At 51.4% G+C, this 12257-nt stretch overlaps 1 protein-coding gene across 1 annotated transcript; it reads left to right on the plus strand.

Annotated features, from left to right (window-relative positions):
- Window positions 1–8: 8 nt before the first annotated feature.
- Window positions 9–12251, plus strand: LOC102304893 (the record flags this gene model as incomplete). The annotated part of the gene is given in 22 exon segments (XM_005952913.3): window positions 9–1390; window positions 1907–2053; window positions 2159–2257; window positions 2350–2611; window positions 2706–2768; window positions 2862–2965; window positions 3425–3553; window positions 4653–4760; window positions 4945–5086; window positions 5277–5735; window positions 5839–5883; window positions 5958–6037; window positions 6304–6416; window positions 6494–6677; window positions 8343–8427; window positions 8517–8662; window positions 8911–9001; window positions 9085–9233; window positions 9345–9430; window positions 9891–9960; window positions 10041–10162; window positions 10318–12251. Coding segments are annotated over 22 exon segments (4298 nt in total), but the record flags the coding sequence as incomplete, so codon positions are not given.
- Window positions 12252–12257: the final 6 nt, after the last annotated feature.

Here is a 12257-nt window from a genome sequence, read left to right on the forward strand (position 1 = left end):
CCCCGCAGGTGGTGCATTTCTCCTGCCGAATCAGAAACTCGCCGTCACCGTGACGACGGACAGTAAAACCATAGAGCAAGAAAAAGCAAATGATGTAATCTCGCTGATCTCCGACGACGAGGACGACGTGGTGGACCTGACGATGGAGTCGGTAACAAACATAGACGAGTGTGTTCCGCCTGAGCAGGTGAAGGAGGCGGAGTCAGCAGACTCCTTGGTGGACGAGGGCGATGTTTTGCTGCGATTCAGTAAACAGTACTGCCGCGATGACGTGGACCTGACGCCGACCGGCCAAATCATCAACGCGCTCCGCAGCACACCGTACTGCCTGTACCTGCACGTCGGGGTGGAGCTGGGCGGGGGCCGGAGGACGAGCATCGTCCTGATTGGCTACTTCGACGGCTGCTCGGGTGCGAGCGTGGTGAGGGCGCTGCTCGCGGTGCAGCTCAGCGTGGATTCGGCAGTCGGAGCCCCGGAGTCAGATCCAGACCTTCTGATGAAGGCGCTGACGGAGGCTGGCCTTCCTCTCTCCAACCTGGCTGTGTTTTACTGTGATGCTCCGCCCCCACAGGTGAGCCGGAGGTTTGAAGCCCAGCTCCGACTTTTCAGCCCCAGCTTGGTATCGCTCTGCGGCCTTCCTGGGATGGCGGGACGAGCGTGCCAGGCCGGACTCCTCACATCCTTCAGTCACGTGGTCGACCTGGTGAAAGACATCCACCGTCACTACTCCACCTGCGCCTCCATCAACGACAGCCTGAAGGAGCTGTTTGCGGACGTGGAGCACCACAACCTGTCCCGCCCCGTCTCCTCACAGTGCTTGTTCTTCATCCACGCCGTGCAGAAGATGGCGGGCTGCTGGACGGATTTGGTGGAGTATTTTAAACTTGAGGCGCTGGCCGTGGACGCCGAGCACATCAGCACCCAGCGAATCACCGTCCGGCTGACCGATCCGAAAGTTGAGCTACACTTCCTGTTCCTCGCCTACGCGCTGGAGCCGCTCCGGGCGCTCCAGGAGCTGCAGCAGTATGGCTCTGCGAATGTCGGAGTGGAGCTGCAGCTCACGCTCGTGCTGCTTCACTCGTACGCGGCGAGGGTCCTGCAGCCGGCCGCCCTCGACGACTTTCTCAGGAGGCGAGACGTGAAGCTGCTCAGCAGCGAGGCGAAGCTGCTGCCCGCAGCCGAGGTGAAAGTGGGCGCTCGAGTCAAAAACCTCCTGCGGGCCACCTCGGCCGTGGATCTGGACGACGAGGACAGGGCCGACTTCATGAAGGACGCGCGGGTGTTTTACCAGGCGGCGCTGCGGAGCGTGGTCGAGAGCGTTCCCGAGCAGCTCGGAGACTCGGCGCTGAGGAACATCACCCTCGTCCAGAAAGACCCTCACAGAGTCAGCGTAAGACGTCTTTGTTTGTGTGCTGCTGGAGGCAGGGCAGGGCTGGTACGCTGAAGGTCGCTGGTTTGATTCCCGGCCGACTTGTAGTCTAAGAAAAGCGGCTGCAGCAGGATTTTCCTGGCTCGTAGTCGGGTTGCCTCCTCAAATCTGCATTTTACTTTATCATGAATCACCTTCGAGTGTGTGAAATCAAAGCTGCTTTGATATACAACAAATTATTCTGCACATGGTATTTGTCTCTGATTTCCTGAGTAGTCGATTCAAATGACGTTTAGACCTGAGGGCGGCGACGATAACCAGGGCGCCAGTTCCCCAAAGAGAGAGAGCTTCCAGTACATGTGTGCTGTAGGTAGATTAGCCAGATGCTCTGACCCACACATGGTCCTGGCTGCTCCTGTGAGCTGCTGTCAGGCTGCAGGATTTGTGCACTTTAAAGGTCACTTTGTTACGCTGTGTTCATAAGATGCCGTCTGTACCTGCTGCTAATGACTCTGCAATGCAACATCCCGTCCTCAGAATAAGCTATCCAGCAGCGTGCTGTCAGAGATGGCGGTAGAGCTGCGTCTGTGTGACCCCGCCTCTTCAGAAGCCGATCAACTTCAGGACGACTACCTCAGTTTGACTCACGCGACGAGAAGCGGAGAAGCTACTTCCTGGGCAAAGGTGAGGGCACCAGCGTGGCCTGAACGTCCACACGTCTGGTTACTGCAGTAAATACATGGATAAAAGCTCAGTGCGTGAGCCGAGACGACGCGTGTCTGTTTGCAGATGGTGAGCGAAGTCGGCCCCGGCTCGACGCTGCGCAGGCTCATTTTGACCCTCCTGGCCCTGCCGAGCTCGCTGCACCGGACCCAGGTGTTTGCTAAGGTGAGAGGTCAAAGCCATGTGAGTGGCCCACACGACTCAGGTGGGAAGGGATAAATAATTTCCCTTTTTTCTGTCTTTGCTTTAATCCCAAGGTGTCGAACATCCCCAAGACTTTTCCTGACAGCCGAGAAGCCTCCAAAGCTTTGCCTGAACCGGGGATGTGGGCGAGAAGACCCAACAACCGCAGGAGGAAGATACCCGTCCGTCACCAGACAGCTCACGATAATGAGAGGAAACAGGAAGTGGACAAACTGAGCTCATCGGAGGACAGCGACTGGACCAAATCCAGACCACCTGTGCGTTCCAGGGAATACTGCAGCACGGAGGAGTCGGGCGACACAGAAAACTCCTCCGGTAGGACTGACGCCGGAGTTTGCAGCTCTGACACGAAGTTGATGTGACGCCTCGTTGATGTTAATCAGTGACTGCGTGTCCTGTTTTTATCCAGATGTGGTGGATGTTACAGAAGCTTCCAGAATGTGTCGGGCTGACAGACTGAGGCAGCTGCACAGTAAGAAATGCCACACCGGTGCAATAAGAAAGGGCCGTTTCCGTTTGTATTTGTTCGCTGAGCTGCTTCAGCCGCTTCTCGTCTCGTTTGCAGGTCACAGAAATCGTCAGGCCAAGTCTGATTTTGTCGTGAGCAGCGATGACGAGGATTCGGCAGCCACGCCGACCCGAGTAGCATCGGCGCGGGAACAACCACCTGTAAGGCATTTCACACCAGCTGCTAACTAGCAGCGCTGTCTGTGTTTACTGTGTTCATGAGTGTTGTGTCACTGCAGGCGCCGTGTGACGCGTCTGCACAACATTTCAGCTGAACAGCCAAGTACCAAACTTTTCTTCTCAATCAGGGACAGTTTGAGTTTGTTGGTAACAAATAACAGAAAACTGAGTTTGGAGGCGGCGGTCACATGAAACGATGCGTTTAAGGACATCAGAAAGTTTCAGCGCTTTCACACCGTGGCAGTTTCTTATTTTGCAGCGTCTTGTACAAAAATGTGAAACTCGGCGTGCGTTTGTTGAAGGCAGCGATGGGAAAGTGTGTTTGCTGGTGTCGACTCAGTTTAGCTTACTGTGAAATCACCTGCTCGCACATTGGTCGCTATGGCAACAGAAACTAACAGTGTTTCGCGTGAACACATCTGTGTGTGTTTTGTCCTGAAGGGGGAGCTGGTCTGGGGTTACGCTGGGAGCTCGGCGCTGTGGCCGGCCGTCGTCCTGCCGTGCAGAGGAGAAACTCCACTGCCAGGGAAGACGCTGGTGGAGTGGTACGGACAAAAGACGTCCTCACAGGTGAGTCGCACCATGCTGTCGACCTGTGGAACCAGGAAGTGTGGATCAGCTCTCTGTTTAGTCCAGGCTCTGATCCAGTGAGTCGTACCCAGAGCGCAGGGCAGAGCTTGACTGATGAGGACGTCCGACGGTCCTCCTCTGATAAGGAAACAGGGAGACAAATCCTGCTGAATTGATACTGTAAATTCAAGCAGAACAAAGCTGGTCATAGATCCAACCAGAGTTCAGTGTCAGCATCTCCTCTGGTGCCCCCAGAGCCAATCACAGTGGAAGTACCAACCTGGAGCTTCCTGGGCCTCTTTCTATACTCATTTGAGTCCCTCGCTCGTCCTCTCGGGACATCCAATCACAGCTGTTGACACACAGTCACCTGACGTCCCGCTTCACCTCCTCTCTCTCCTTTTCCTTCAGTTACAGTTTTCTCAGTCACGTTAGACTCATGTTTGATTAAGAAGAGAAATGATTTGCTGTTAGAGAGCCCCTCCTGCCAAATATGAGAGGGGTGTGTGTGTGTGTGTGTGTGTGTGGTGTGTGTGTGGTGTGTGTGTGTTGTGTGTGTGTATATGTGTGTGTGTGTTGTGTGTGTGTGTGTGTGTGTGTGTGTGTGTGTGTGTGTTGTGTGTGTGTGTGTGTGTGTTCCTGTCTAGATATCTTTGTGAGGACCGAAATCATGCATTTACATGTAAGTACACTTCAGACACACACACACACACACACACACCACACACCACACACACACACACACACACACACACACACACACACACACGGTCGTCACAAGTTTGAAGCCTTTTTGAGGCTCAAAATGTGGTTTTAGTGTCAGGGGTACAGTTGGGCTATGGTCAGGTTTTTGATGGTTAGGGTAAGCGGCTAGAGAAAGCATTATGTCAATGAAGGTCCTCACTAAGATAGCTGAACGGGGTTGTGTGTGTGCGTTTGTGCGTGCATGCCCTGAGTTTGAGTCCTTTCCTCTGCAGACGTGATCAGACGTCGTTTCTTTGTCTTCTGCTTTAAATTATTAGTAAAATCTGTATTTGTGCTTTCCTCCTGTGCCGATCGGCCCGCGGTGGATGGATGTTTTCCTTCTCTCTGATCCCAGGTCAGTTTGCAGGATCTCAAACCTTTCGCTGAGTTCACCCAGAACTTTTGTGCCGACTCCTTCAACATCCTGAACACCTACCAGGAGGCGGTGTACCTGTCCCTGCAGGTGTGTTTGTTCAAACAGGAGAAATACTGGAGTTGAAGAGTCCTGGACTCGTTTTGTAAAGAACAGGTCAAAACTTCAAGGAACCTGAGATTATTCTGAGTTCTTACTATGTTCTTTTAAATATGTTTTGCTAAACTAAAGTCTGTGTGCTCGTATGTGACGCGTCCTCCTTCCTCTGCACCAGGAGGCGGCTCGGCGCTGTAAGAAGCAGTTCGCTCCTCCTCCAACGGGCAGAGAGGAGCTGCTGAAGCAGATGTTGGACTGGGCGTTGGGAGGCTTCCAGCCGTCGGGGCCTGAAGGATTTCAGCCCAACGCTCCAAAGAACGGTAAGAACATTGGTACTACCTGCCTGACTGAGTCGGAGTCACGGTGTGGCAACCTGTGAACGCCTGTTTCTGTGTCAGTCGTGGAGGCGGGGTCAGGGGTCGTACAGGAGGAGCTCAGAGTAGGACAGACTTGACGTGCTCCGTCTTATTTATGATGTATTTTGATCACATGTTTGATTTCCCTCTGCAGACTGGTGGTCGAGGGTGATGAAGAAGCTCCCCCATAAAGCCTCCTCTTCTCCTGACTCCTCCAGCATCAACCTGAAAGATGTGGAGGTGTGCCTGAAGAGGCTGTCCTGCAGCTCCATCAGGAAGGCCTCAAAGCCAGCAACGGCAAACAAAAAGGAAGGTCATCCTGCAGAGCACGGCCCCAAAGCACGGAAGGAGAAGGAAGCTCGAGGAGGAGGGTCAAAGATGGGGAGACGGGGGAAGGAGGAGGAGGAGGAGGAGGAGGAGGAGGAAGAAGAGGAGGGAAAGGGGAAGAGTAAGACGGGATGGAGAGGAAGGAAGGCTCATAAGAAGCGAGGCGAGCTGAACGATGACGTGTCGTCTGATTGGATGCCGAGCAAGAAGAAGATCTACACCAAACTCCACAACAAGGTCAACAAGCCGACCGCCTCCTACGCACAGCCCGACCAGAAGCACAGAGGTAACGCCCGGCGGCTGTTAGCGATGCAGCTGTTAGCCTCCGCTGTCAGCTCTCACCTGAGCAGGTGTGAACGTGGCTCACTCTCTCTCACTGCTCCTTTCAGAGACGATCATCAGCACGATCGTGGACATGAAGCTGGACATGGAGGGTGAGTGTGCAGCGCTGCATGCCTGGAATCTTTGCATGTATATGCTCGTGTGTTTGATCGTGTGCTGTTTGCAGGGTACTGTCTGTGCTGTGGGACGGACAACATTGAGATCTTCCACCCTCTGTTTAAAGGCGGCCTGTGCCTGAAGTGTAAGGTGAGGAGCTGCTCTCAGGCTTGGTGCTCGACTCCCTGATAGTCGTGAGGAAGGACCTGTGCATCCATCAGCACGCGCAGTTTAAAGCTGCATGGGCGCTGCTGCAGTTTGTGGTGTCGGGTTGCAGCGTAGACCTAACGCAGAAACAGGAATCCTGCAGAGCTTTTAAAGAACTGAGCAGATGTTTTCCTTTGTTTCTGTGTGTTGTTCGAAACGTTCAAGCTCCTCCTGAGCAGCTGGCTGTGATGGTGTCTGTGTGCCTGCAGGATAACTTCACAGAAACCTTATATCGTTACGACGGCGATGGATATCAGTCCTACTGCACCATCTGCTGCTACGGGATGGACGTCCTGCTGTGTGGCAACGATGGCTGCTGCAGGTTCTCAGCTTCTTTCAGTGTTTCGGCCGCATGTGCCAGCCCGTTCTCCGTTCTTAACCTCTGTTCTCCGTCCTCAGGTCTTACTGCGAGGACTGTCTGAACATCCTCGTCGGGCCGGGAACGTTTGATTCGCTGAAGCTGGAGGACCCGTGGATCTGCTACCTGTGTCAGGCTCACAGACCCCACAGAGCGCTGATCCCCAGAGAGGACTGGAGCATCCGCGTGCAGGAGTTTTTCACCAATGACAGCGGCATGGAGTTTGTGAGTGGAAAACCAGCCTTCGTAAAGATCTGTGTGCAGGAAGCCTCAAAGGTGCTGCCCTGCCCCCGCTGATTCTATTAGTCCTTTATTCAATTATCCAGGTAAAATCTCACTGAGATCTAATTTCCTGCCACCATGGCAACAAAAGTCAAAATACATGTAGCACATAAGTATATAACATTAAAACAAATAAAATATCCTGTACGAACACGTGAAAAATCTCACAACACATCAAATTAAGAGCGACATTGAAAACAAAAGAACTTCCTTTAACATGGACTTAAACTCCCCCAGGGTATCTGATCATTGCAGTTGCTTGGGGACTAACAGCGTTACTAAAAAATTATCCGTCCATTTGCTTCCGCGTAACCTTCTCAGGGTTGCGGCGTGCGCTGCAGGCTATCCCAGCTGTCTTAAGGCAGGAGGCGGGGTACACCCTGGACACGCCTCCTGTCCGTGGCAGGGCACACAGACAACCGTTCGCGCTCACATTCACACCTACGGTGTGATTTAGTGTTTCCAACTATCCCCACTAACTGCATGTCTGTGGACTGTGGGAGGAAGCTGGAGAGAACCCACACAAACGCGGGGAGAACATGCCAACTTCACCCAGAAAGACCCCGATGGAGGAACTGAACTCAGGACCTTCTTGCCCCCTGCAAATTATGCATAAGTGTAAACTTGCACGCATCTTTAAATATCCACATTATTGCATACGCTGGGTTAGACTCTGATTCTCACAAATAAGCTACAAGACCTACAAGCAGTTTTACTCATGACTTTCTTTTTAGTTGTGTGAAGGGAACCTGCAAAGTCAGAGTGTTGCGTCACCCTTTTTGTGTTTTGCGGTGTACGTGACGACTCTAACAATGGTAACTGTAGCTCCCACACAAAGGTTTCCTCAGGTACTCGCACAGCAGATTCTTTCGTCCATATCGTGGCAGAAAGTTCATTTTTATTCCCGACAGTTGTCAAAGTAATGCTTGCTTAGCGCAGCGGGCCGAACTCGCAGCCGTAGAAATATGACGCCGTCTGTCCCTTGAGGTGACGTTTCTGTTAGGGACGATTTGTTTGTTGTGCAATATTAAAATCTTCAAAAATGATTGAATATGAAGGCACCATGAGCACAAACATGCTGAGGGATCGGCTGTGTTAGCGTCACAAACTCACGTGAACACTAAAGTGTGCGTTTGTGTTTTACATACGAACAAAATGCAGGACAGAGGATGTAGTTCAGTGAGTTCAGAGGGAAACGTGCTCCTGTTTGCAGTTTTGAAATAAAAAAACAAAACGGCTAAAATGAGAGGACATGCCAGCAGCGGCACACAGCTCCTTGCAGTCTGACGCCCCGCCCTCTGTCACAGCTAGTGACCCCTGTGGCCATGTGGTGAACTGCAGCCATCAGTGCCAGCAGGATCAGGAGTTCTGTGCTTCTGTTGTTTTATGTGTTTGTGTAGAGGTTTAAACTATGTTGGTGACGCATTTACTTTAATTCTCTTCAAGATAAATAGAAATTAGAAATAAAATGTTGGTGTCGGCATCAGATCCACTCAGGGTTACACTTTTTTACATCGGAGCACCCCGTGTTATGAGTCAGGTGTGACTTCCTGTCGTCTCGTCAGAAATCACGCCGGCTCTTGTGTGATGCTGTTTTTCTTGTTGCAGGAGCCTCACCGCGTCTACCCGTCCATCCCTGCAAACCTCCGCCGACCGGTCAGAGTCCTGTCGCTGTTCGACGGCATCGGCACAGGTGAGCTTTACCTGCCCTTCTGCTCCTGTGAAACGGCCATACGCTCCTGCTCTTCCACACAGCCCCTTCTTTTCTCCGCGTCCCGACAGGTTTCTACGTGCTCAAGGTCCTGGGCATCAAAATAGACAAATACGTCGCCTCTGAGGTTTGCGAGGATTCGGTCGCCGTTGCCACCGTCAACCACGACGGGAAGATCGTCCACATCGGAGACGTGCGGCACATCACTCAGGAACGCGTATGTCCTTCGTAATTCCTCTTTCCACAAATGAGGACGCGCTCTGTTTTATTTTGGCGTCTCCACAGCGGTACGTATCCGTGCGAGCAGGAGACCAACATGGCGGACAGACTGAGAGGGCGTCTCCAGTTTGTTTTTCTGAGCTGAGACAGAAGATTTGACTGAGTGTGTTTGACGGGTCACAATATAGAAAGTGCTGCGGTGAAGCCCCGCCCCCTTTTCTCACCACGTCTTCTTTGCTCCTCCAGCTCGAGCAGTGGGGACCTTTTGACCTGCTCATCGGCGGCAGCCCCTGTAACGACCTCTCCATCGTCAACCCGTTAAGGAAAGGCCTCTACGGTAGGTTTCTGCAGCTCGTCCGGTCACACAGGTGTCAGTGGTCTAAAGGTTATTGGTGTTCCTGTGTCTCTTCCCTCCTGCAGAGGGCACCGGGAGGCTTTTCTTTGATTACTACCGCATCCTTCAGTGGCTGAAGCCCAAAGAGGACGACCCGCGGCCGTTCTTCTGGCTGTACGAGAACACGGTCGCCATGAACACCTGCAACAAAATCAGCATCTGCCGCTTCCTGGAGGTCTGCACGCGCTCACTTCCGTTTGGATCCATAACCCTCTGCTCTTCCTCTTCCTGTGTGCTTCCTTAGTTAAACTGACGAGGTGTAAACTGTGTCTTGTTTTCCCGTCAGTGTAACCCGGTGATGGTGGACGCCATGCACGTAACTCCGGCCCGCAGAGCTCGCTACTTCTGGGGAAACATCCCGGGAATGAGGAGGTGCGTGAGCTTTAGCATCTTTTTAATATTAGTGGAAAGTATTAGTCGGATATTTCATGTTTTCGTGGAGTTTCCTCTTTGGAAGTGCGGCCTCCATGAATCGTGGGGCTTGTGCTGAGCTGGAGCTGCAGAGGACGGCAGCGGCTGCTTTTAATGAATCGCTGTGATTAAATCTGAAGCAAAGATCGTTAGAGGGAGACGCCCGGTGAGCTCTGTGAGTGCACGTTTCCTCATTCCAGGAAGACAAAGTTTTCCGATGGAAAAGTTTGTCTTTTGCGAGCGACGCCGGCTCCGGGACGGCCACAGCGACCCAAGCAGACAGGAAGGGCTGTGGCGGTTAGCAGCAACGAAACTTTCAAAATAAGAGCAAATACTGAGATTCTCCAAGGCCAAAAGGGGAAAAAGTTCACATGCGTTGCCGGATAAGCGCTTTAAATAAAGTTTTATTTTTCACCCGCAGGCCCATCGTAGCCACCCAGAGCGACAAGCTGGACCTGCAGGAGTGCTTGGAGCTGGGCAGAAAGGCCACGGTGAGTGACTGAGTCTGCTCCTCGCTGTGATCCGTCCACAGCTGCTCGGCCACATGATCGTTCTCATGCTTGTGTTCCAGATGTGTAAGGTGAGGACGATCACCACCAATGCGAACTCCCTGAAACAAGGAAAAAATGTCAACAAGCTTCCCGTCCTCTACAACGGCAAAGAGGACAAACTGTGGATCACGGAGCTGGAAAGGTAGCAGGCTGAAGGGTTGTAACGTCTCTCGTCCACTCGTCTCTAACAGCCTGTGGGCTGATTTCTGTGGATCCACTGAGTTTTTATCTGGGCCGCGAACAAGTTGTCCTGTTAGATGGGTGGATTATTAAAGGTGTCCTCCTTCCTCCCTGCAGAGTCTTCGGGTTCCCTAAACATTACACCGATGTGCGGGACATGAACCGGCAGCAGCGGCAGAAGGTGCTCGGGAAGGCGTGGTGTGTCCCCGTCGTCCGTCACCTCTTGGCCCCCCTGAAGGACTACTTCACCTGTGAGGACTTATCTCCTCTAACCACAGCTGCCACCACCTCCTCCTCCCCCTCCTCACAGTCCTCCAGTGCCCCTGCAGAGCAGCAGCTGTCGAGTTAGGAGGAGGCGCTACCGTTCAGATGTGGTCATTTGATCAGCGACAGTGCTGACGTGTCAGTCTGTGCGCAGGTATCTGCGGTTTCTCACCTGAGGACGACGCTGATGGATGAGCCTTTCACTGCTGGAGAGATTCAGCAGCACAACAATGTTTTTCAAACTAATTTAAACCTCTTACTACAGTTCAAATGAGCCCTCTGCAGGTTCATTCATTTTAAAATTTGGGTTCAATTAATTCCAGGTGTACTTTCAGGTAATACCACTTCATACCACAAGATGGTGCAGTGAGTAAGCGTAAGCTTTGAGTCCTGTGAAAAAGGCCATGAGGACGGGCTGAAAGGAAGTACTGAAAGTGTCAGCACGCTGCCCCCTGGTGGCGAAGGATAATTAGAAAAACGATTTTTAATCATGTTTCTTGTTTCCAGGAGAAAAACAGATTTTTTTTTTTTTACTTAAACATAAATCAGAGCAAAAGAAAGTTGCTGAATAAATTCAGCGACACTTGAACATGTTGATCCTCTGCAGTGTCTGGGAGCAGGAATCCGACACCTGCGTCTTCCGTTACCTGTGTCAGACACTCTGGCATCAGCAGAGCTGAGGACATGTCAACTCTTTATTTATCACCTTTTTTACTCCTTTTTTAAAAACTATGAAGTCATGCATTTCATACTCACACAGGCCGGGAACCCAGTGTGTGCTCAGCTGTGTGCTCAGGTGTGTTTAGACTCTACCTCCAATAAAATTGTGACGACCTAAAGGCTGAGGTTCTTAGTTACTGCGGTGCTTGTTGATGAACTGTGTGCTTCTGTAATGAAGCTGTAACCAGGTGCTTTCCTTAAATTATGCCTCAATCCTTAATTCTACTGTTGTTGATGTAAATCAGTTAAACTATGAGTGCGACCGACACACGTCACTCTATGTTCTTAATATTTCACACAGGACTGATCTGTGGATGTTTGGTTTGCAGTTTTTCAGCTCGTCTCTGACTTCAGTCTCAGGGATTTGAGGCGAGCGAGGAAAACCAGACCGAGCCGACGTGACAAACTGTTCAAATGTTGCTCGAGCGTTTAAATCACAGTTACACATCATCACCTCCGTTTTTTTTCTTCGTTTGATTAATGAGATGTTAAACTAACTTTATTTAAAATTGTTAATTTTCAATGAAAGAACATAAATCAAATCTCACTCTGAAGAAGCGTCTGTGTCTTTGTCAGCAGTGGCGCTTACAACCTGGAGGTGGCGCCACGCTCACAGCATAAGTGCCCGTCCTCGACTCCTGGCGTCTTAGTCCCTCCCACCTGTGAAACAAGGGCAGGTGAGGCAGCGGGCGTCCTTGCCTCAGAGGCCGGTGATGTAATCAGCAGCGTTATCAATAACTTGGTTTGCTGCGTTTGATGTTCTCAGGTATAACAGCTGTTGTGCTTATTTCCACGTTCACCAAACTCCCAGAATGCTTCAGTGTGACGGCTTCAGTGCCTGTGTCCCAATTTAGCGACCGCACGCTTCAGAGTACACGCAGAACAGCTGATGTTGTTCATGAGACTAAAATCATCTCACTTTGGTAATGTAAATATAATATGGACAATGTTATATTTGTCAGATTATTATGAGAGATATTTTACAGGATATATTACAGCAGTGAGCTTGAACTCTGGGTCAAAGATTCAAGTCGCAGTTATTTATATTTCCTGTCACCTTAAATCTTCACTCA

This window comes from Haplochromis burtoni, unplaced genomic scaffold (genome assembly GCF_018398535.1).
Source record: "Haplochromis burtoni strain Fernald_Lab_line unplaced genomic scaffold, NCSU_Asbu1 Contig_2472, whole genome shotgun sequence".
Lineage (NCBI taxonomy): Eukaryota > Metazoa > Chordata > Actinopteri > Cichliformes > Cichlidae > Haplochromis > Haplochromis burtoni.